The sequence below is a fragment of the Callithrix jacchus genome, chromosome 4, assembly GCF_049354715.1.
Source record: "Callithrix jacchus isolate 240 chromosome 4, calJac240_pri, whole genome shotgun sequence".
In the NCBI taxonomy this organism is placed as follows: Eukaryota; Metazoa; Chordata; class Mammalia; order Primates; family Cebidae; genus Callithrix; species Callithrix jacchus.
The window spans coordinates 12,564,033-12,587,721 of NC_133505.1; the positions used below are offsets into that span (position 1 = coordinate 12,564,033).

Consider the following 23,689-nt stretch of genomic DNA (forward strand, 5'->3'; position numbering starts at 1 on the left):
TTGATATTATTGGACTTTTTGTTTGTTAGAGACAGAGTGTCAATCTTGTTGCCCAGGCTGGAGTGCAATAGCACGATCTTGACTCACTGCAACCTCTACCTCCTGGGTTCAAGCGATTCTCCTGCCTCACCCTCCAGAGTAGCTGGGATTGCAGGCATGCATCACCACACCCGGCCAATTTTGTATTTTTAGTAGAGATGGGGTTTCTTCATGTTGGTCAGGCTGGTCTGAAACTTCTGACCTCAGGTGATCCACCTGCCTCGGCCTCCCAAAGTGCTGGGATTACAGGCGTGAGCCACCATGCCCAGCCTGGATGGGTTTTGTTTTGTTTTATTTTTGTTTTAGAGACAGAGTCTTGCTCTGTCACCCAGGCGGGAGTGTAGTGGCGCAATCTCAGCTCACTGCAACCTCTGCTTCCGGGTTCAAGTGATTCTCCTGCCTCAGCCTCTTGAGTTGCTGGAATTACAGGTGCCCACCACCACGCCTGGCCAATTTTTGTATTTTTAGTAGAGATGGGGTTTCACCATACTGGTCAAGTTGGTCTCGAAATCCTGACCTCATGATCCACCCACCTTGGCCTCCCAAAGTGCTGGGATTACAGGCGCGAGCCACTGTGCCCAGTCTGGATGGTCTTTAAATAGCATCCAGACAACAGACTCATGCCACTGCCTAACCAAAAGGGGGTACATTTTAATTAAACAAGTATTTTTAAAGTATTTACTATGTGTCAGGTGCCATGCCAAGCACCAGGAGGGAATAATAAAAGGATGCACAGGGCTTCTGCCCCTGAAGCTTCCATTCTGGGAAAATTGATCTGTGTATGCAAGAGTTAGATTATGTGCATGAGAAAGATTGGTAAGTGTGTGCAGTTTATATAGAAACTTCTCACAGGCAAAAGGAGGGAAATGTTTAAGAACCAGGGTTTTAAATATTGCCAAAATAAAACCAACATATTCTCAGGCACATCCCCTGTTCATCCCAATTGTCCTAGATATGGTTGCAATGAGCCCTTCTGTGTCAGAGACAGCAATACTCACCAGCTATTTCCTGTGTGCCCCCATATTGTCTAAGTTCTTTGTGCTTACACAGGATCATATGACTGGGTTAGCCCTCAGCAGAATCACAGAACAGCAGGTATGAGTTCTCCTCCTCCTGCTCTCTTCCCCCACCACTATGAACCCGATGCACTTGTGTTAAGATAGTAATCTACAAGATCAAAGTAGCCTAGAACGAGTAAACTATATGAATGGAAGCCCTGGAGAATTGCCTGAATCTGCCTGACAGGGAGATTTATAGAGCAAGAAACAAACTTTGCTGTTAGGCCATTGAAATAGCCTGTTTTATCCTAATATACTTTCTCATCACATTAATTAAAAAATATGCTGGATCTTCATAATAAAGGTTTATTTTGGCTTGAATTCATTCATTCAGCAAAATACTTAATGACTATGTGTTAGACACTGCTTTGGGTGCTGAGAATACAGTGAGGAACAAGACAAAGTCCCAGCAGCCTCAGGGAGTTTACACTTATATGGGAAAGACAGACAATAAATAAACAAAATTTGCTGGTAGTAATACAAGCAATAAACAGAAATAAAGTTATTACTGATTGGTCCTGTACCCTTCTCACTAAGTCTCGCCCTTCTCATGTCTTTACTTTCCTCCTTACTCAGCTCAGACTCTATGGTCCATCACTATTTTCCTTGTCCTGTGTGGATCCTCATCTCACTCACCCTTGTCTCCTTCTTTCTTCCAACTTGCCTGGCAAAATCCCAACCTGATTAAATGCATTTTTTGGATATTGTCATTGCCATCTCCACATCTACTCCCAGGTAGCTGAATATGGCTGGAGAAAAACAATGCTGACGGATCTCACTCTCACTTTGTAGCCACTAATCCCAGAGAGTCCTTGCAGCTACGTGCAAGCCTACCACATTCCCTAATCCATCCATCTCCCATTCTCCTACATGATCACTTCACGGTTCCTCTGTCCAAAAACCTTGAACAGTCTCTCTCACACTCACTCACTGTCAATAATGTTGCTCTGGATTTTACTGAGAAACTTAAAGGAATGAAAAACTCAAAAATTCCACCTACATCTGCCAATTCCTGACCTGCATGGGTATTCATGTCCTCATCTTTCCTCCTGTTATGATGGAGCAGCTTTCCATTGTCCTTTTTAAGGACAACTCTTCTACTTGAGCACTAGATCCCATGTCCTCTCATCTCCTGTGGCAGACATGGAGATGTGTCACCCAAATGCCTCTTCAAGGAAGGATCTGCTGCCCAGCTGCAGAGGCCAGAGTCAGCAGGCAGCCTCCATCTGTCAGCTTCTTCAGGATCTGCCAACGCTGTGGAATCACTTCAGTGGAGGTCACACCTGTGCTGGGGCTGCCTGCACACGGTGACTGAGCAGTATGAAGATATAAAAGCTCAGCCACTCAGGATACCTTGAGGAGCAGCACTCACTCCAGAGCTCCCCTAGCAGCTGTCTGAAGCTCTGTCAAGCCACCTTTGGAATTTGAACTTTTCCTCTGCCCAGTCTTGCTTCTTCCCACTTCCCTTTACAGATCTTCACCCCCAATAAACATCTGGTGTCCCAAATTCTGTTTTAGTACAGTTTTTACAAAATTGTCATATAATTGTCTTCCCACTTCACTGGCTACAGTTGCTCCTTCTCTCTTCCTTTGCTGGTTCCCCTTTCCCTCTCATTCTCTGCTTACAGAGAACCCAACCTGACCTACCTACTATAGATGGGCTTCAGCTTACTGTCTCCTCCTTCTCTTGTATCATCAACGTCCATCCCCCTCTCCACTGATTCATTCTCATCATCATACAAACATACATCTCCCCTCAAAACCAAACTCCCTTTGAACTACACTCCTTCTTTGTTCTCCTCTACAGGAAAATTTCTGGGAAGAGTGCCTGAATCCATTCCTTGCCTATTTGTCTCTCTGTATCCCCACTTCTGTCACCTTTAGAATCGTCACCCCACAGAATAATCCATGTCATTGATAACACAACATTGGTATATACAATGGTCAATTATCAGTTCTCATCTTACCTGAACTTTTATCAGCATCTGACTCAGTGGATCACTCTCTCCTTCAAAAACACTCCTTTGTCACCTGGCTTCTGGGACACAATTTTCATGTGATTATCTTCCCACTTCACTGGCTACAGTCGCTCCTTCTCTTCTCCTTGTGGGCTCCCCTCTCACTCCTGAACCTGTAAACACTGGAGAGTTCCAATGTGCCATATTGAGCATCTCCTCATCCCTACCTATATTCACTGTTAGTGATTTCAGTTCCAGGGTTGTAGATACCATCTACATGTTGACAACTGCTACATTTGTATCTCCAGCTCGAGTTACTTCTGGTGAAGGCCAGACTCTCAAATCCAACTGCCACTCCTGAATCTCCATTTTTGAATTCTCAAAACTAACATGTCTAAAACAAAACAACTCATTCCCACCTCCTGCACTTTCCCCTTCAAAACCATCCTGCCCACCCCCACCCCTGAAGTCTTTCTTATCTCAACCAATGGCTACTCTGTTCCTACAGTTGTTGAACCAAAAACCCCAAGGTCATCATTGACTTCCAGCTGACTCTTGCCCACATCCAAAACTTCAGAGAATTCTTTGGAACAATCAAGTCGGTCTTCAGAGTTCTCATTTTCTTAGGATCTTTTCAAATGTCTTATTAATAAGATGTTGCTTAATTGCTGAATATATAAAACAAAATCCCATCCACCCTACCGGTACTTCCTATCTTCTTTAACTTGCTTAACTGTTATCACTAACTGTTGTAGGATTTATATTCACTTATTCATGGTCTTGATGGCAGTGGCAGCCCATCTGGAGCAGCCACTGAGAGGATGCCAGCTGCAGCATGGAAGGCACAGCCAGAGCCGCACACTCCTCAGAGCCAGCAGGGGCCGGGAACACGCAAGAGGCCCGCCCCCTACCGAGTTGGTAAGCATCGGTGGTCCAGCAACAGCTCTGGGCCCAGGCATCCTCGCTCTTGGGAGCCCAAGAAGCCCCTGCCCCTGCAGGCTTGAAAGTGCCTGCTCCTGAGGTTACAGTGAGCCAAGATCATACCACTGCACTGCAGCCTGGGTGACAGTGAGACCCTGTCTCAATTAAAAAAAGAAAGAAAGAAAGAAAGTGCTTGCTTACAGGCCTCTATCCTCTACTCAATCCCAGGGCCTGCTCCAAGGCAGAGTAAAGCTGTGGCTGCTACTGCAACCCAGCTGGGTGTGTACGCATTCAGGGTAGTACTGACACACCCTCCCCCTGCCACATCCACCCCCTCTGGACTTTGGACACCAACAACTGCAAGAAGGGTCTGAGGGTGGCTCTGTGTGCACCTGCAGGGATCCCTTGGCATAAACTGCCTGCGTGCCACAGATGACATGTTGATGGTGGGAGGCAGACAAGTTCCTGGGCAGAAAGGGGTTGGTGCCTGCTCACCTTCAAACCAGGTACCAGTGGCCAATTCTGGGCAGAGTGAGAACTTATGGTGCTTTTTCTGGGCCCACCAATGGACCAATCAGCACACACTTCCTCCCTTCTGAGCTCATAAAAACCCCAAACTCAGCCAGAGGTCCGGACTACCAGCTATAGGAAGGAGCTACCCACTTTGGTCTTCTCAACTTGTCAGGACAACCTGCCTGCAGAAAGGAGCTGCCCATTATGGGTCTCCTCTCCACTGAGGGAAGACACTGGTCAGGACAACCTTCCTACAGAAAGGAGCAACGCACTTCAGGTCTCCTGAGAGCTGTTCTGTCACTCAGTGAAGCTCTTGTACACCTTGCTCACCCTACAGTTGTTTGGGTGCCTCATTCTTCCTGGACACAGGACAAGAACTGAAGACCTGCCAAATGGCAGGACTGAAAGAGCTATAACACAAATAGGGCTGAAACACAAACTTCTGATCCTTCAACTATGTGTCAGGTAACAAGGAGAGACAGCTATGGATAGGATGCGAGTGGAATCAATAGTGTGGAAAATGGTATACAAGAGTAGGAATGACACCACTGGCATATGTTTTGGAAGGGGCACAAAAGGAAAAGAGAAGATTCAAAGAAACGGTTTAATTTTTGTCCTGCAATCCAGAATCCAAGCAAATTTCACTGACCGTATTTCCATTAAGTCCACTGAGTACAAGGATCCGCTGGGTGAGCTGGTGGTTGAAGAGCTGAGATAAAATAAAGGAAATCACATACAAAAGAAGGCAGCATGGAGCAGGGAAGATACTGCTTTGAGTGTTTGCAGTGTTGAATGTAAAAAGCACCTGCAGAGATAGCCTAGAACTCTGGGAGAAGGGTCTGGACCTGGGCAAATAAGGTATTTCCTGTATTCTAAAACAGAGTAGTGTGTGCAAGAGAGGAGAGGGGAAGGAATCCGGTGGGAGGGAGCCTTTCCCCCTATATTCACAGGGGTGTAAATCTATGTGGCTGGTTATGTGAACCTTTAACGTGGCAAGTAAGGTCTTTTTCCTTGCAATGCACCTTAAAAGCAACGGGGTCCTCAGAAACATAGCAGGTTGGGGAGTTATATATCACCCAGCATGATTTCTGGGGCATTGATGAGATCGCTGACTGAGTAATTCCCCTCCGCCTCCAAGAAACGTTATCGATAGCGACTTCGGGGATCTCTAAACTTCTTTACCGCCGCGCCCCTCCCCGGCCCGGGACTACTCATCATCTTTTCCGGGAAGCGACGGTGGAGACAATAAACACGCAGGCCCCCTAGCGTCCTTCCGTTCCGCGCGGCCAGGCCGCCTCGCCTCCCGCTCCCCACCGCCACCCAGGACACAGCCCGCCCGCACCTCAGGGCCCGAGCGCCGACCGCATGCCAGGCGCAGCCCGGGAGAGCCTAGAGCGCGCATCCTTCCTTCCGCGGCCGCGGAGACCCCTCGCAGTCCCGCCCGCCCGGGCTTCCCGCGGAGGCACCCGGCCGCCCCGCCTCCCCCGCCCCGCGCCCGCCAACTCCCAGCTCGCGGCCCTGATTGGTCGCCGCATTCCCGCTCTCCTTCCCGAACCGCCATTTTGAAAATCTTGTTGATTCTAGGGAGCCGAGCGCGCGGCGTGAGCGTCACGCCAGACAGCGGCCCGCGCGCCTTCTCCTCGGCGTCGGCCGCCGCCGCTTCCTAGAACCTCCTCGTGTCCTCGCACGACAGGCCCGCGGCGGTCGGGACCCGCGGTGAGGGCTGCGTCGGGACGCAGGAGGCCCGGTCGTCACTCCCGCGGCCGACGGGGGAGGGACGCAGCCATTTGGACGGCGGCTTGGGGCGGGGGAGGGGACGCCGAGGGCCGGCAGCTCGGGCCGGGCCGGGCGGGGAACAGCGCAGGCCGAGCGGGCGCTTTTTCCCGCCTCGGGAATACCTGGACGGCGGCGGGCGGAGCGGCAGGGAAGCGGTCCCTGGGGACTGAGCGCTGCCGTCCCGGCTACGGGAAGAGACAACTTTCAGGGCAGGTGTCCCGCGAGAAGGGTTGTATCTTTCGAGGTGGCCGCCGTGTCCTGCCTACGAGAGCAGGGGGACCGAGACGTCCGGCTTTCTACCCATCCGCAGGTTCACAGCATGTCTGCCTCGGCCCCTGCGGAGGGAGAGGGAACCCCCGCTGAGCCCGCGTCCGAGAAGGAACCCGAAATGCCCGGTCCCAGAGAAGAGAGCGAGGAGGAAGAGGACGAAGACGACGAAGAGGAGGAGGAGGAGGAGGAGGAAAAAGGTGGGGGGAGTTGCATCCCAAATGATGGATTTTTCAGACCGAAGTCCCCCCCCCCCCGCCCGCCCCAGGAAACAGTTTTCTTGCTCTTTTGGTGTTTAGGGGCATAAAGTCGGAGTGATTTTTCAGCGAGAATGCATGCACAATTTATCTGCTTTTGTGTTGAGCGATTGCATAGAATTAACTTTGTGTATTCCGGTATTAGCGTGGTAGTGATGTATTGGAGTGCAGCTGACTTATGCCCGCTCTAAATAAATACTCATTAATTTGACGGGAAGTTTGTAGGTCTTAAATTAGATTTTTTTTTTTTTAACTCCGCATGTGCACCTTTGAAGTTGTTAAGTGGATGTTCTAATTTTGTCCGTTTCATTACACATCTGTTGCCTTTCGACGTTATTGTAAGGTCTTAGTGCAGCCCGTTAAGACTGATGTTAATACATCTGTTGCCTTTCGACGTTATTGTAATGTCTTAGTGCAGCCCGTTAAGACTGATGTTAATGTAGGCTGGACCTGGAAGTATTTGAATACTTGGAAATATTTTTACGTTTGCCAAAAAGTTTCTCTCCCTGGCAAACAGCGGTGAAAGCTCTTGCTACTTGAGAAAGTAGTTCAAAATGAGAAAAGTGAACTCTGAAAGTTAAATGTCTCGGTTTCGGAACTGAGTCTGCTTTAAGGGAGGGCGATATGAACCCTGATTTGACTGGAGGTGTGAAACAGAAACGTGACGGCATTGAGGAGTGTGCTGTGTCAGTTTATCCAGGATGCAGCAGTGTCTATTTCAGGTGTACCCACCAGTTGACATGTTTCCAGCCTTTTAAAAATCCAAGTGGCACCTTTTAGCACTCTTTGATATTAGCCTAGTTTGGGTTTATTTCTTAGAGTGTTGCAAGTCAGCCACACTTGGGAAGAGGTTGAAGCTCTCTTCCCAAACCCAATTTTTTTTTAAGCCTCAACCAGCCTATGGTCACAATCTGGGTTAAGATTACAAGGTGTGCCTTTTGTTTGTTTAAAGTGGTATGTGCCCTAAGAAGGATATATTTAAGTTAAGCGTGGCTTCTTTTGCTCAATAGTATGTTATTTAAAAATTATTTTTAATATATCAACAAAATTGGCTGCACTATCTCCGTACTAGCCAGTCTACACTTTTTTCTCCAGTTTTTTGTTTGTATTTTAATCTTTTTGTGGGGGCAGGGTTGAGATACCAAAGAAATGGTGAATTTTCTTCATGTCGGGAAAAATTAGAGAAGTCATGTAAATATGCTATAAATGACCAACACAATAATTCTTGGGGGACAAGTGGTCGTTAAAAGAATCCCATGTTTTTGTTTTTGTTTTTTGAGGGTTTTTGTTTTTTTTTTTTTTTTTTGAAACGGGGTTTTGCTTTTGTTCAGGCAAGAAGGCGATGGCGCGATCTCAGCTCACCGCAGCCTCTGCCTCCCGGGTTCAAGCGAGTCTCCTCCCTCAGCCTCCCGAGTAGCTGGGATTACAGGCATGCGCCACCACACTGGGTTAATTTTGTATTTTTAGTAGAAACGGGGTTTCTCCGTGTTGGTCAGGCTGGTCTCAAACTCCTGACCTCAGGGGATCTGCCTGCTTTAGTCTCCCAAAGTGTTGGGATTATGGGCACGAACCATCTGCACTGCCAAGCATCCTATGTTTTGTTCTAGATAAATTATTTTTATTTATTTATTTATTTTTTGAGGCGGAGTTTCGCTCCTGTTACCCAGGCTGGAGTGCAATGGCGTGATCTTGGCTCACCGCAACCTCCGCCTCCTGGGTTCAAGCAATTCTCCTGCCTCAGCCTCCTGAGTAGCTGGGATTACAGGCACACACCACCATGCCCAGCTAATTTTTTGTATTTTTTTTAAGTAGAGACGCGGTTTCACCATGTTGACCAGGATGGTCTCGATCTCTTGACCTCGTGATCCACCCGCCTCGGCCTCCCAGAGGGCTGGGATTACAGGCTACAAGTTTATTCCCTAACAGTTTTATTATAGCTCTGATTTATTGTCCTTTGTACTAATTTGAGGTGTTGTGGGAAAAGTAGAATTGTGAAAGTTTTTATTCTACTTAACCCTGAATGTTTAAGTATTGAGGCACCACAGAAGCCAGATGGTGAAATACTTGCCATATTAGGCTTTTTTTTTTTTTTTTTTTGCGTTGCTGTAAAATACCTGAGGGTGGGTAATTTATAAAGAGAAGAGGTTTAATTGGTTGGTGGTTCTGCAGACAGTACAAAGAAGTAGGGCACCAGATTGTGATGAAGGCCTCAGGAAACTTCCAATCATGGCGGAAGACAGAAGGGGGGCTGGCATCCCATTTGGGAGTGGGAGCAAGTGGTAGGGAGAGGTGCCACGCTCTTTTAAACAAACACTTGAGAGAACTCACTTATCACCAAGGGTTACCATGCTAAGTCATTCATGAGGGATCTGCCCCCATGATTTAATTACCTTACCAGGCCTCACCTCCAACATTGCGAATCACTTTTCAATATGAAGTTTGGAGGGGGCGAACATCCAAACCATATCATTCCATTCCTGTTTCCCCAAATCTCATGTCTTTCTCACATTTCAAAATTCAGTTGTGTCTTCACAGTAGTCCCCCAAAGTCTTGTCTTGTTTCAGCATTAACTCAGAAATCCTAAGTCTGAAGTCCACAGTTTCATCTGAAGATGAGTTTCTTCCACCCATGTGCCTGTGAGATCAAAAACAAGTTATTTACTCCCAAAATACAATTGTGTTACAGGCGTTGGATAAAATTTCCATTCCAAAAGGGAGAAAGGCCTAGTAGGCCCCACACAAGTCTGAATCCTAGCAGGGCAGTCTTTAAATCTTAAATCTCCAAAGTTATCTCCTTATTCTCCCGTGTATGGTATCCAGGCCACGCTGGTTCAAGGATAAAGGGTCCCAAGGCCTTGGGCAGCTCAGGTTGCAAGCTGCCTGTGGCTCTACCATTCTGGAGTTTGGAGAGTGGCAGCCCCCTTCCCACAGCTCCACTAGCCAGTGGAACCTTGGTATTGATTCTAGGGGGTTCACCTCCACCATTTCCCTCCACACTGCTCCAGTATAAGTTTTCTTTTATTTTCTTCCCCCTCCACTCTCCCGCCCCCGCAGGGTCTCACTCTGTCACCCTGCTGGAGTGCAGTGGCATGATCTCAGCTCCCTGGACTCTGCCTCCCCAGTAGCGGGGACCACAGGTACACCACCCCACCATGCCTGTGTATTCTCTATTTTTTATAGAGGCACGGTTTTACTGTGTTGCCCAGGCTGGTCTCAAACTCCTTAGCTCAAGTGACCTGCCTGCCTCTGCCTCCCAAAGTGCCTGCATTACAGTAATGAGCCACCACGCCTGGCCCCAAGTAGCAGTTTTCTGTGAGATCTCCACCCCTGCAGCAGGCTTCTGCCCAGGCACCCAGGCTTTCTCATACATCCTCTGAAGTCTGTCCTAAAGAAAGGGTCAGATTAGCCAAAACTGGGCAGTGGTTTGGGGGAAAAGATAAGTGAGAGAAATGACTAGTAAAAGATGACTCTTTTAGGTTTCTTTCTTTGGCAGATAGGTGGATGGTATTAATGTTTTCTGAAAAAAATCGAAGTGAGTAAGTTTGGAGATGATTATGATTTTTCTTTTGGATGTTTTGACTTTAAATACCTATAGGACATGAATTGAAGCTGTCCAGGTGATACTGTTGCTCCTCCATATCTGTGAGTTCCTTATCTGTGGATTCAGACAACCACAGATTGGTAAAAATGGATGATTGCATCTATACTGAACATGAACAGATTTTTTTCTTATTATTCCCTGAACAATACAGTATGACAACTATCTAGATATCAGTTAAGCTGCATTAGTCACGGGTAATCTAGAGATGATTTAAAGTATATGGGTAGTTGTTCATAGGTTATATGTAATTACTACACCATTTTTTTTAAATTAAGGACTTGAGCACCCATGGATTTTGGCATCTGAAGGTAGTCCTGGAACCAATCCCTCACAGATACTGAGAGACAATATTAGTTAATATGAATCTCAGAAGCAAGTTGTGGCTTGGAGATTAACTGGGAAGTCATTAGCTTGTAATTAGAGGCAAGCAAATGGTTTAAATCACTAGGTTGATGAAATTGAGTGATAGGGGTTGTTTTAGTGTGCTTCTTCATTCTGTGCAACATGGCCGGAATATACCTGTTGATAGCTCTGTCCTGACATATTCTTTCTGTGCAAATCCTTTCATTACTAAATCTAAGCTCTTTAAAGGCCAGCACGAATGCTTTGTTCTGTTGTCCCTAGTCCCAAAATAATTTCTCCTCAGTACACAGCAATTTATTTGTATTATATCTTTCTTAAGATGTTTTGTTATCTTTTATAATGGCATATATTTATGTCTCATTTCTTTAGTAGCATCTCTTTCAAAAGATGTACAGTCTTAATCATCCATTTATGCCCTCTTAGTACTGAGTGCAGCTTTGTACAACCAAGGCATTCATTTGAATAAATGGCAGAACCTCCAACAATATATAATATTCTTTTATCTAACTTTATTCCAAAAATGATTTTATTTTAGATAAATGGAACTTAATGTTTGAATTTTGAAATTTGAATTTTGTTTTCTAGATCTTTTTTTTTTTTTTAATGGAGCTAGCGTTTCCGTATATTCGGCCTAGGCTGGTCTCAAACTCCTGGGCTGAAGCGATCCTCCTGCCTTGGCTTCCCAAAGCATTAGCATTGTTGGCGTGAGCCACCGCACCCAGCCATAGTTTTTAAATTTTGTTTTGTTTGTCTTGTTTTTTGGACTTAACAGTTTAACTTTTTTCAGAGTAATTTATGGTCATCATTATGAACATTATTCATAAACTACAAAGTAGTACCCTCCTAGTTGATTGTGTTAAATGTAAACTTGGAGAGTTTTGTCTTACCCTGATACTTCAAGCTGTTGTGCGTGGAGGTCTTTATTTGTGTCTCTTTTGTCAGTTTACTAAATTGTTATTGTTCTCTATATGTCTTTTGAAGCTCTTAATCTCCCAGTCTAAACTTGATTATTTCTGAAGTGTAGCAAACTTTGAGTCACAATTATTAAATAGAATTATGTCCAAAGATTAAACAGAGCTAGATTTTTTCACAACTGAAGTGACTGGACTATAATTGCGATAATTCTAGTTGTATTAAAAATTCGTTTGCTTTCTAATTTTTTTTCATATAATGAGTTCCTGTCAGTTTGCCAGGTAAGTAAAATGTTACTTTAAAAAAATTTTCATGGTGCTGTATTAACTTACCAGGTGTTTTTATCTTTTCTGTCATTTGCTTCCCAAAACCCTGCTCAGAAGAGGAATGAAGTATTAGGTTTTGGGGACTTTGTTGTACATGCTTATCTAATAAAGTTAGTATAATCTTTAAGCTTTTTGTTAATTAAGAAATACTAACTTAATTTCCAGAAAAGAGTCTCATCGTTGAAGGCAAGAGGGAAAAGAAAAAAGTGGAGAGGTTGACAATGCAAGTCTCTTCCTTACAGAGAGAGCCATTTACAATTGCACAAGGTAAGTATATTCTAGGTTCCTTTCATTTCATGGTGAAAGTGCCTAAATTTTATGTGATAATGATGGTTAGTAGTGCTTAGTATCAGGAAGGTAGTGTTTATTTAATATTCTCTATTAGAGCAGTTACATGTAAATTATGCTGTAAAATAATTCTTATTAAATTTATAAATGTATTAATAAGCAATGGGTAATTATGATTTTTTTTTTTTTCTAGGAAAGGGACAGAAACTTTGTGAAATTGAGAGGATACATTTTTTTCTAAGTAAGAAGAAAACTGATGAACTTAGAAATCTACACAAACTGCTTTACAACAGGCCAGGCACTGTAAGACCTTTTTACATTTTTAACCTACTTATATATTACTTCACAGTGGAATCATAATTTCTGTAAATGTTAGTGGTCCACTAATTTAGTTTCCATACTTTATGACTGAGCAGACTGAGATGTATACTTAATATGTGATTTATCACAGGATACGTAGCTAGATATTAGCAACTGGGATTATAATATCCAGGACTCTTTTTGTTGTTGTTTTTTTTTTACAGACAGGGTCTCACTCTGTCACCCAGGCAGGAGTGCAGTATGCAGTACATGGCTCTCTGCATCCTCAACCACCTGGGTTCAAGTGATCCTTCCACTTAAGCCTCTTGAGTAGCTGGGACCACAGGTGTACACCACCATGTCTGGCTAATTTTTTAATGTTTTGTAGAGGTAGCATTTTGCCATGTTGCCCAGGCTGGTCTCAAACTCCTGCTCAAGCAGTCTTCCCACCTCAGCCTCCCAAAGTGTTAGAATTACAGGTATCAGCCAGTGCGCCCAGCTCTAGGGCTCTTGTTCCTGTAGTAGTTTTTATTCCAAACTGAAGTTTCAAATTATGAAATCCAAATTGTGATGGTTTTAGTGACCTTTAAATGTATTAAAATAAATTCATGTTTTTGGATTTTCTGGACATTCAGAATAAGTGATTTGGTATAATTGTATCTCATTTTGAGCAAATACCTGATAAATTGCATGACAGTTCTTTGCTAAAGGATCGTTATTATACTGTACATATAACTTAGTATTTTATATAATTGAAACATCTCTGCCTTAAGTTGTACATGGGCAAAGTAAAGTTGGGTGTTAGAATGTCTGAAGTAGAATAGAATGTATGACACATGACATAATTTATTTTCACGTTTATTAATCTCCTTTAATCTTTAAATCAATCTAATTTATGTAGGTCTGATAACTAGTAAATGGTATTAACGTTTTGTGGTACTCACTATTCTTTCAAAGAATAAAATCCTTTACTTCTTGATTTGAAAAAGAAGAAATATTACTAGTAACTTTATTACTTATGAAAAGAATATCTTTTTAAGTAGTAGCTTTCCACATCCCCTGGTACTATTAAATATCTTTTGGTTGTGGTAAAAATTCCCCAATGAAAATTTGTTCGAATTGTTATTTTCAGAGACTTAAGTTTGTAAGATTTTTATAATGTAAATATATTAGTAAGAAATACATTTTTCAGTTTTGAACAAGAGATGTTGAATATTAAACCAATATTGAATTGGTTGACTGTTGAGCCAGTATTGTAACTTACACACAGATATGAAAATAAAGATGTCGCCTTTGAATTGTCTTTGAATTTTTTCTTGTGTACATTGCTGGGTAATAAATAGCATTAATAAGAAACATTTTCAGGTGTCCTCATTAAAGAAGAATGTGGGTCAGTTCAGTGGCTTTCCATTTGAAAAAGGAAGTGTCCAGTATAAAAAAAAGGAAGAAATGTTGAAAAAGTGAGTTATTTTTATAAATACTGTATTTTGATCAATATGCTTTAAGTTTATTTTTTAACATTTACAAAATGATCACATCTGGGCCAGGTGCGGTGGCTCCTGCTTGTAATCTGAGGACTTTGGGAGGCCAAGGCAGGCAGCCCAGGTCAGAAATGAAATAGGTCAAAACTCTCATGCTGATCAGTAGTGGGATGGTGCCTGTGAATGGCTGCCACTGCACTGCAGCCTGGGCAACATAGCAAGACCCTATCTCTTAGAAAAAGACAAAAGATTACTGAAAACTTTTTTTTTTTTATTTTGAGACAGAGTCTTGCTCTGTTGGCCAGGCTAGAGTGCAGTGACACAATCTTGCCTCACTGCAACCTCTGCCTCCCAGGTTTAAGCAGTTCTCTTGCCTCAGTCTCTGGAGTAGCTGGGATTACAGACATGCACCACCACGCCCAGCTAATTTTTTTTTTTTGTATTACTGGTAGAGATGGGTTTCATCATATTGGCCAGGCTGGTCTCAAACTCCTGAGCACAGGTCAGCCACCCATCTCAGCCTCCCAAAGTGCTGGAATTACAGGAGTTAGCCACTGTGCCCAGCCAATTACTGAAAACTTAAATTGTTATTTCCTCAAAGAACGATACACATAAGTTAATCATTTAGAGTGCAAAACTCAGAAGGTATAAAGAGAATGTAGTAATCTTTCCCATTCCTGTCCCTTAGCCACTCTGTTTAAATGGCTTAAACCATTTAAACTGTTTTGAAGAGAATCAATTTTATGGAAACAATGTTCTTCATGATAATGCAAGCAAGATGATATATTCTTAAAGCTTTTGTTTATTAAATGCCTTGTACTTAAGAACTCAAATAATAAAGATAATTACCTATTCTTGCATTGAAACATAGTAGCAATGCTGTTGGAGAAAATGTAATACTTAATTGAAGAAGAATTACCAAGGCCATGAATTTTATAATATTGAAAACATTTTACTTAATTTTCTAGTTAATTTACTTTGTTCTTATACTGCATGTACAACTTAAATGGTAAATGGTGTTTTTAATTGTTAATCATATTTAGTTGTATAATAGTCATGATTATTAAGAGCAAGATTCAGAGAAACATTGGCCACTTTTTTTAATGTGTGTAGCTGAGCCAGTTTGGTTGGCTATTCCCTTTGTATTGTGGAGAATATTTGTAAGCTTTCCTATATTAACACCTTGATTTCTTCCATTTTCTGTTTCAGATTTAGAAATGCCATGTTAAAGAGCATCTGTGAGGTTCTTGATTTGGAGAGATCGGGTGTAAATAGTGAACTAGTGAAGAGGATCTTGAATTTCTTAATGCATCCAAAGCCTTCTGGCAAAGTGAGGATCAATTTTTACTTTTTTCGTAAGAAATCAGTTATTCATAGCCTCTTTACTTTTTTCTGTGAAAAATAAATTAGTTAATAGCAGCATTGCTGTCAGTATTCAGTAATGTCTACATTGAAAGAATATACCTTCGGTTGACATATTGACAATAATTTCATAATAGAAATAGTATAGATGCCATAGGGCTATGTTGCTTGAAATCAGATACAAGGGATACAAGGTTTAGAAAAGTGAATTAATATCAGAAGGGACAGAATGTACAGGTAGTCAGGGTTAGGTATCTAGAAGACACTGGAAGAATAGAAAGACTGTGTCAAGGATGAGGTACAAGGCTGGAGAGAAGGGATGCAACCTGTAATCAAGTGAAGGAAGACAAAATAGGGAGTATATTAGAACTGAATGTTTTCCTAGATCCTGGAATAAGTGACATTTAAAAGCTAACTCTTAGAAGTTTCCTGGATTGGGTTTCCAGAATCCACAGCAGAGCCCAGGAGCTGGACCGGGAAGTAAAGTGGCCTGATAGTTTTCTTACTCTTCCTGAAACCTAGTAGGTTTGCCCTAAGTATTTAACGGTAACAGATGACATGGGTGACTTAAAATGTCTGTTGAAGTGTTTGCATTTTCAGTAAGTTTTAGCTCTGTCAACAAATGTTTTTATATTCTTCCCCATCTTGACAGGAAAGGAAGTATGAAGAGATTTGGCAGGTCTGGGAGTTCAGGGGAATGCCGTCTGGAGATGGGAGAGGGCATTAACAATCAAAACCAGAAATTAGCTCTGTGACTTTGTTTTGGACTGCCTTTTGTCCTTACTACTATTAGCTGGACAAGGACAGATAAAGAACATTTAAGGTGTTAACTTTGTTATACAGCTATAAATGCAAGGAGTATGATGATTTTTGTTTTAAATTGGCTTATTCATGGACAAAATACTATCTTTTTATTTTCTAACTTTAGGTATACCTGTAATTTTTAAGGATTTAATGTGGCAAAGTGTTCACTTATTTCCTCAGAAGCAATTACTAAGTTGTTATGGCGGACATTTTTATATTTATCTTTTTCTCAGTAATTTTTCAATTTGTTGGTTTCAGGATACTGTTAACCATTTAAAAAAATGAGAGCCCCAAGAGGTTTTTTTCAATATGAGTTATTTTGATCTTCACTATATTTGATGTTAGAACTGAAAATTTTTATTTAAAATGTTAAAAATAATATTTTCCATGAAAAATAACTTTTTAGAATAATTAAAGAGTGGCATTATTTTATGTTTTTGTACATCTGTTTAATATCTGTCTTAAGAAAGAACAGCATGATTACCATTTGCTTCTACATTCAGTCATTTTTTTCCTGAGACGGATTCTCCCTCTGTTGCCCAGGCTAGAGTGCAGTGTTGCACAGTCTGGGCTCACTGCAACCTCCGTCTCCCAGGCTCAAGTGATTCTCCTGCCTCAGCCCCCTTAGTAGCTGGGATTATAGTTGTGTGCCACCATACCCAGCTGATTTTTGTATTTTTAGTAGAGATGGGTTTTGCCCTATTGGCCAGGCTGGTCTCAAACTCCTGACCTCAGGTGTTCCACCCGCCTCGGCCTCCAAAGTGCTGGGATTATAGACATGAGCCACCATGCCTGGCCCCATCCAGTCTTTTGCAGTGTATTGCTTTGCTTAAAATTTATGAAGGGCATGATGCGGTAACTTACGCCTGTAATTCCAGCCCTTTCGGAGGCCGAGGCAGGTGGATCACTTGAGCTCAGGAGTTGGAGACCAGCCTGGGTGACAGAGTGAGACTGTCTCAAGAAAAAATTAGCCAGGCATTGAGAAACATTCCTGTAGTCCCAGCTACTTGGGAGGCTGAGGTGGAAGCCTGAACTCAGGAGTTCAGTGTTGCAGTAAGCTACATTCATGTCATTGCACTCCATCCTATGTGACAGAATGAGATTCTGTCTCAAAATGATACATATGTGAAGACAACCCAGCCTCACATAGGTATGTATTTGGAAAAAAAGGAATATTTTAAAGTCCTTTTAGGTAATTGTGTATATTATCTTTTGATAAGACACAAAACCAAAATTCTCCAATTTGTAGTTTCCTAAAGGTTAGTTATAATGTTTAATGTAGGTCTTAAAACTTGGGTCTTTTATCAACATATGCATGGTTTTGTAACATGCATTTACCATTTGTAAGTATTGGTTCCCTGACCTACATCTTCCAAATGTTGATGTGTTTTATTGAACACTGTCATTATTCATGTTCATCAATATAAACAGCATCTCATCACAAAATACTTGGGCCTTGGGAAGCTATCAGGTTCACAGTAGTAGATAGGAATTTTCCAGAATTCTAATTTCCACTTAAAATCATAAAATTTATCATTGTTGATAAATGCTGTCAGTTTTCCTTGAAGTGACAAGCTCACCTTGAATATTTTTGAAATCATCACCATCAAGTACTTAAGTCTGAATTGGCTATATTTGTTCTTTTAAAATATTGTTGTTCTCTGGAAGGTGGAGTTTGCAGTGAGCCGAGGCCATGCCACTGCACTCCAGCCTGGGCGACAGAGCAAGACACTGTCTCAAAAAAAAAAGTGATGTTCTAGGAAAAAGGAGCTTGGAGCCTGTTTAACTCACAACTGAGTTATACAAATGCTTTTCCTTGAGAAAACCATTGAACTTCAATTATAGCCATATTTGTGTTGAACTTCTATTTTGTCACAGATAATAGAAAGACATGTACCTGAGAGTTAATACAATATTTATTGCTTTATCAAGGACATTATTAAGTGAAACCATTTACCTTTTTTTTGGTTGTTGTTTCTGCTGGTGTGTGGTTGTGAGGAATACAATTATTAATACATATCACTTTCTTCATTAGTACTAAGGTGCCCTCTGTTTTACTCACCTTTACTTTCCTTTGCTTTTGCACAATTAATACAAACGTCAGTGGAGTGAAAAGAAGAAATAAATAGTTTTGCTGTTATTATGAAAATAGTTTCTACCTCGTAGCCTGCTAAAAAGGTCTCAGGAAACCCCAAAATCCTTGAACCACACTATGAGAATCTGTTTTTTCTTGTCATATAGAATCTAGCTCTTTTATCAGTTTTTCATATGTGACTCTGTGATGATTACTCCTTAATTTGATGGTATCAAGCTCAAGCCTTTTTTTTTTTTTTTTTTTTTTTTTTGAGACAGTGTTTTACTCTGTTGCCTAGAGTGTCGTGGTATGATCATGGCTCAATGCGACCTTGACCTCCTAGTTGAAGTGATCCTCTCACCTCAGCCACTCAAGTATCTGGGACTATAGCTATATGCCACCATGTGTGGCTAAGTTTTACATTTCTTAGAGTCAGGATCTCACTATATTGTCCAGGATGGTCACAAACTCCTGGGCTCCAGTGATCCACTTATCTTGGCCTCCGAAGTTGTTGGTATTATAGACATGAGCCATGGTGTCTGGCCTAGAGCTGTTTTCTGTGCTACCAGAAGTTTCCTTTTTCTCTAAGTTTTTCGATTGTTAAATGAACACAACATTAATCGTTGATTGCTTTCCTATCCTCCTAATGTACTTTATTTTTTTAATCAGTTTTTGTTTCCAAAAAGAGATAATGCTATTGACACTGATTTTGTTAAATAAACTATTTTAGAGTCAATATAGGCAAACTCTAAACCATTTGTATATTTTGGATTTTGGTTTTGAAACTCCTTGTTTACTTTGGGGAATTGCATTTTTTGATCGGTTACTTGAATAACGTAACATCCTTTCACTTCCTCGATAGATTTATCCAGAACCTGTTTCAGTCTTCATATTAATAATTCGATATACAGGTTACATCCTTGTTACCTGTATCTGGTTTCTGAGCTGAGATTTTGAGGGATATTATGTTTTTCTAATACATTTGAGACCTGGTGTTCTTACAACAAGTAAGAGTTTGGAAAGAGAGTTACCTTTTCTCCAAACAGTGCTGTCAAAGAATTTATCCATGTAGATTAAGGTCCTGATAATAGTTGGTAATAGTAGTATCTCACATAGCAAGGAAAAGTGTGTATGTTCACAGTTTCTTATAAAGAATCTTCTCTGAGACATGTCTTTGATCCCCTAACTTCAAGTTCCTGGAATGACCTAGTTTGGCTATTTCCTAGTGTGCCTTTGGAAGGGTAGATTGTTGGGGCAATCTAGAAGCTATCCTGTGGTTTGCTTGCAGTGAGCCCGAGAGCACCGTATTACACAAAGCAGCCACTTTTTCTTAATTTTTCTGTAGGTGACAGTGACCCCTAGACTGTAGGTTCATGGGAGGTAAAGGACCCGTGGTTCTACTCTCTGCATGAAAAATACTGCCTAAAGTTACAACAAACATTAAATAATTGGATACTTTAAGGTTATGTTATAGAATTTTACCTTAATGTTTCTGCTTACTGCAGAACACAGAGTAACAAAGGTAGAAATAATATAAAAGATGCTCAACCCTAGAAATAAATATTAATTCTGTAATTGTATTTTTAAATTCTTTATATTAGGTGATTTTATAGTTTTCAGATTTAGAATTTAGCAAAACTTCCTTGAGAAATACTTAAAAATTAAATTTTTTGTTTAATATAATCAACTCATTTTTTCTGCTTTTACATATACATAGTTTAATTGATTATCAGAATAATAGCAACATTTATCTATTCTTAGTTTCATAATTAATATACCCATCATTTATTGTTTACTTAGAAGCATCAGTGAGAATATGATCCTGAAATTCAAAAATTAGCAGGGCGTGGTGGCACACACTTGTAATCCCAGCTACTGGGCAACAAACGACTGTCTCCAAAAAATTAAAAAATAAAAATAAATAAAGGTTTTTCTCTCACTCCTTTGACTGGAATGTTGGGCCTTCTCTGGCAGTGACAGTTACAATGCTTGTAGGGATTAAATAAGTTACAAACCTAACTTGAAATATTACAACAAAGTATTAACAGCCATTGGAGCTTAACATAATGTGTCTTGAGCTTCTAGTCCCATGTCAGAAGCTAGAATACATATTTCTCAACAGTTAAGAAGGGTCTTACTAGGTGTTTAGAACACAAATGAAATGGTATTAGTAACACTGTTTTAGGTCAACCTGACACAGTTAAAGTTTATTCTCTATAAAGCTGCTGGGTTTGTAAATTAAATTTCTTGAGAGAGGAGCCAGAAGTTAAGTGAACAAAAAGAGAATTGATTGCTTGAAATATTATACCTAATTGATGTTGTCTTTATACATTTTCTTATGTAGCCATTGCCAAAATCTAAAAAAACTTCTAGCAAAGGCAGTAAAAAGGAACGGAACAGTTCTGGAATGGCAAGGAAGGCTAAGCGAACCAAATGTCCTGAAATTCTGTCAGATGAATCTAGTAGTGATGAAGATGAAAAGAAAAACAAGGAAGAATCTTCAGATGATGAAGATAAAGAAAGTGAAGAGGAGGTAAAATGTTTTACTATATTTTTTAATCATTTCTTTGCATGGGGAGAGTTAAATATTTCTGCTATATATTAGGTACAGCCAAAAAGCAGTTCCTTATTGGTTGTTTCTAATTCTGAAGATGCAGAAATAGTTAAATATATGAACCCATTTCTTTTCCTTAAGGGGCTTTTAGTTTCATTGCCATGTCAGAGTATAAGAGTCAGAAAAGAGTGAGGTTGGTGTGGACTGGATTTGAAGTGGGCCTTGAGCTGGACTTTGAAGACTAGAGTAGATAAATGGGAAGGGAGGCGGGAGTGGTGTATATCCTGAATAGGAACAATAGGAGCAGATTCTCTGATGATTTTTTTCATAACATATTAACATTTTGTAATTGACTTGAATCATTTTACTGTTTTTTCAAAAAAGGGTCTTTTTGCCCTCAACTTTTTGGAGATTAATGAGAATAATAAACAGCCTTTGAAGTTTATATGATCAGTGAATACGTTTTATATTACTTAGGAATGCCTGTCATTTTCTTATATTTGGGAGTATTTGTAAAAGTTGAGAATACTTAGTTTCCAAAATAAAACTTCTTGAAGAAGACATCTGTTGAAGCAATTAAATAAAAGGGTTAACCTCTTGGATCAAATGAATCATGAAGAGTGGATATAGGAGATAGGTTTCTGTTATTGTTGATGGTGTTTTAGTAGTCTCTATTTTAATGTTTCGATTTTTTCCTTCAGAGGTCAGAATTTGCCCTATAGATTGGGTAATCAACCTTGCCTTAGGGACTTGGATAATGTCAACTTGACATTTTGGGCCACAATTATTATTTGTGGGTGACACTCCCAAGAACCCCTTGTGACAACCAAAAATGTTCTTCAGACATTGCCAAATGTCCCTGGGGCAAGACAAGGAGGGAATCGTCTCTACTGAATTAGACGGAATAAAAATATAGTGAACGCTGGCATTAGGTGATATGTGTGTGTTTAGTATGTAAGTCTTGAGTTATTTAAAATTCATGCTTGTTTTATAACGTTAAATTTTATAAAGACTTCTGTAAAGCTAAGTATGAAATGCTTCATCATTTAAGAAAGATGGTTACAAATCTAGCAGGTGCTTCACAAACACCTTAATATGTATTTGGCATGAAGGAAAATAATCTGGGCACTAAGGTGCTCAGATTGACAAAACTGAATTTAGGTAGATTGATTTTACCTTTTCAGCTTCCTCTATAAAATGAGGATTTTGAACTGTATAGTCAAATGTACTCTATTCATTTTTGAAGTAAAAATCTTACAGAAGCAGAGTAAGTTTGTAGTTGTCCTTTGGCTAATTATGTGAGGTCAATTGGATATTTGGGAGGAAACATGTTTGTTTATATGTATATACATAATAATGAAACATTTTAAAGTAATAGCATCTTCATTCAGCAAATATTTGATTGTCTACTATGTGCCATTCTGTTTCCTAAACTCTTTATGGGCAGAGTTAAAGCATGCAACGTTGTCATAGAATATAAATACCTAATTTTTTCATAGAGACATTAGCATGCGCTTTGGAAACTGAGTTCAAATCCCACCTCTACATCCGATTATTACTATATGATTATAGGCAAGTTATTTAAACTCTCTACCTCAGTTTCCCATCTGTAAAATGGGGAGTGATAATAGTATTAGCCTGATTGGGTTATATTAAAGGATTTTATTTAAAATACTCAGAGCAGCGCCTGGTGCATGTACTATGTAAGTATTAGTTGCTACTATTATTAGAATTAAGATGATGTCTTATGGCAAGTAAAATTTCTAGATGGAATCTTCCTGTCATTACTAGGTGCAGGTTAAAAAGTGAGGGTGTTGTACACTCATTTTAAAAATTCACTTTCCAAATTATTGTCCCTAACTTCTAAGTAGAGGTAGTTGAACTCGGTGTATGCAGATGATACCTGATTTATACCCATATCAGTTTCAGGATAATAATCGCGAGTGGAACCATCTCACTATAAATCAAAGCTTTACTTCCTGTAGTGCCCTAATGTAGGGTCTGTGGCTAGAAACCCAGGTCAATTGATGAAAATCTATGAGAGAAGAACACTTAAAGATGCTTTTACAAACATTAGGTATATGAAATCACGTGATACAAAAGCTACGTCTTAATTCTATTAGAGGGATTTTTTTTCCTACCTTTGCTAGTACTTGACAGATTTTATAAAATTTCAATGAAATTTGAACTGAGCCTGATCAACATGGAGAAACTCCATCTCCACTAAAAATATAAAATTAGCTGGGCGTGGTGTCACATGCTTGTAATCCCAGCTACTCTGGAGGCTGAGACAGGAGAATTGCTTGAAATCGGGAGGTGGAGGCCGCAAAACTCCGTCTCAAAAAAAAAAAACAATTGGACTGAGAAATTGTTCACTCCCCCCGCCTTTTTATCTGGTATATGTCCTCCCAGCAAGCATAGATACTGTTGCTCTAAAGACCCTTTAAATTTAGCACTGCCTTCAGCTTTTTATTGCTGATTCAGTTTCTGTGAAAGGGCTTTGATAGGTAAGTTCTGGCAGGAGGAACAGTATATCTGTGGCAACTTTGTTTTTCCTTATTCAGACTCCGTTAAGTGCAGCCATGTTAGGAACTTCATAAATGGAGCTATTTTTGGTCATTACTATGAAAGGACCTCTTTTCTAAGAAGCCATGAAGAAAAGTTGCAGGTTAGTGACAAAAGTTACGGATTGCTTGTAGATTTTTTTATGATAGAAAATTATTGAATTGATAGTTTTATTTCCTGAAACAGATTTTTCTTAAAGACTCTTATTCATTAAGATAAATAAAATACTCATATTCATTAAGATCAGCTTCTTGTTCTGTTTTTCTTGGAG

At 40.6% G+C, this 23,689-nt stretch overlaps 2 protein-coding genes across 7 annotated transcripts in view; one reads left to right on the top strand and one right to left on the bottom strand.

The window, feature by feature from the left end:
* RNF144B (ring finger protein 144B) overlaps positions 1 to 5,957 on the bottom strand; it is a 199,771-nt gene extending 193,814 nt beyond the window's left edge. For 3 of the 6 annotated variants that reach the window (XM_078368255.1, XM_078368253.1, XM_078368256.1), the window contains exon 1: positions 3,065 to 5,957. The gene's annotated coding sequence lies outside the window, so the exon portion shown is untranslated. The remainder of the gene's footprint in view (positions 1 to 3,064) is intronic. The other 3 variants (XM_078368252.1, XM_054254779.2, XM_078368251.1) reach the window with 3 other exon arrangements.
* A 91-nt stretch (positions 5,958 to 6,048) lies between these two features.
* Positions 6,049 to 23,689, top strand: part of DEK (DEK proto-oncogene) — a 35,667-nt gene continuing 18,026 nt past the window's right edge. Inside the window, exons 1-7 of the mRNA XM_003732583.6 lie at positions 6,049 to 6,205; positions 6,576 to 6,732; positions 12,156 to 12,257; positions 12,472 to 12,581; positions 13,944 to 14,038; positions 15,269 to 15,389; positions 20,644 to 20,832. Of these exons, the coding sequence (XP_003732631.3) occupies positions 6,585 to 6,732; positions 12,156 to 12,257; positions 12,472 to 12,581; positions 13,944 to 14,038; positions 15,269 to 15,389; positions 20,644 to 20,832 (765 nt within the window). The 5' untranslated portion in view covers positions 6,049 to 6,205; positions 6,576 to 6,584. The remainder of the gene's footprint in view (positions 6,206 to 6,575; positions 6,733 to 12,155; positions 12,258 to 12,471; positions 12,582 to 13,943; positions 14,039 to 15,268; positions 15,390 to 20,643; positions 20,833 to 23,689) is intronic.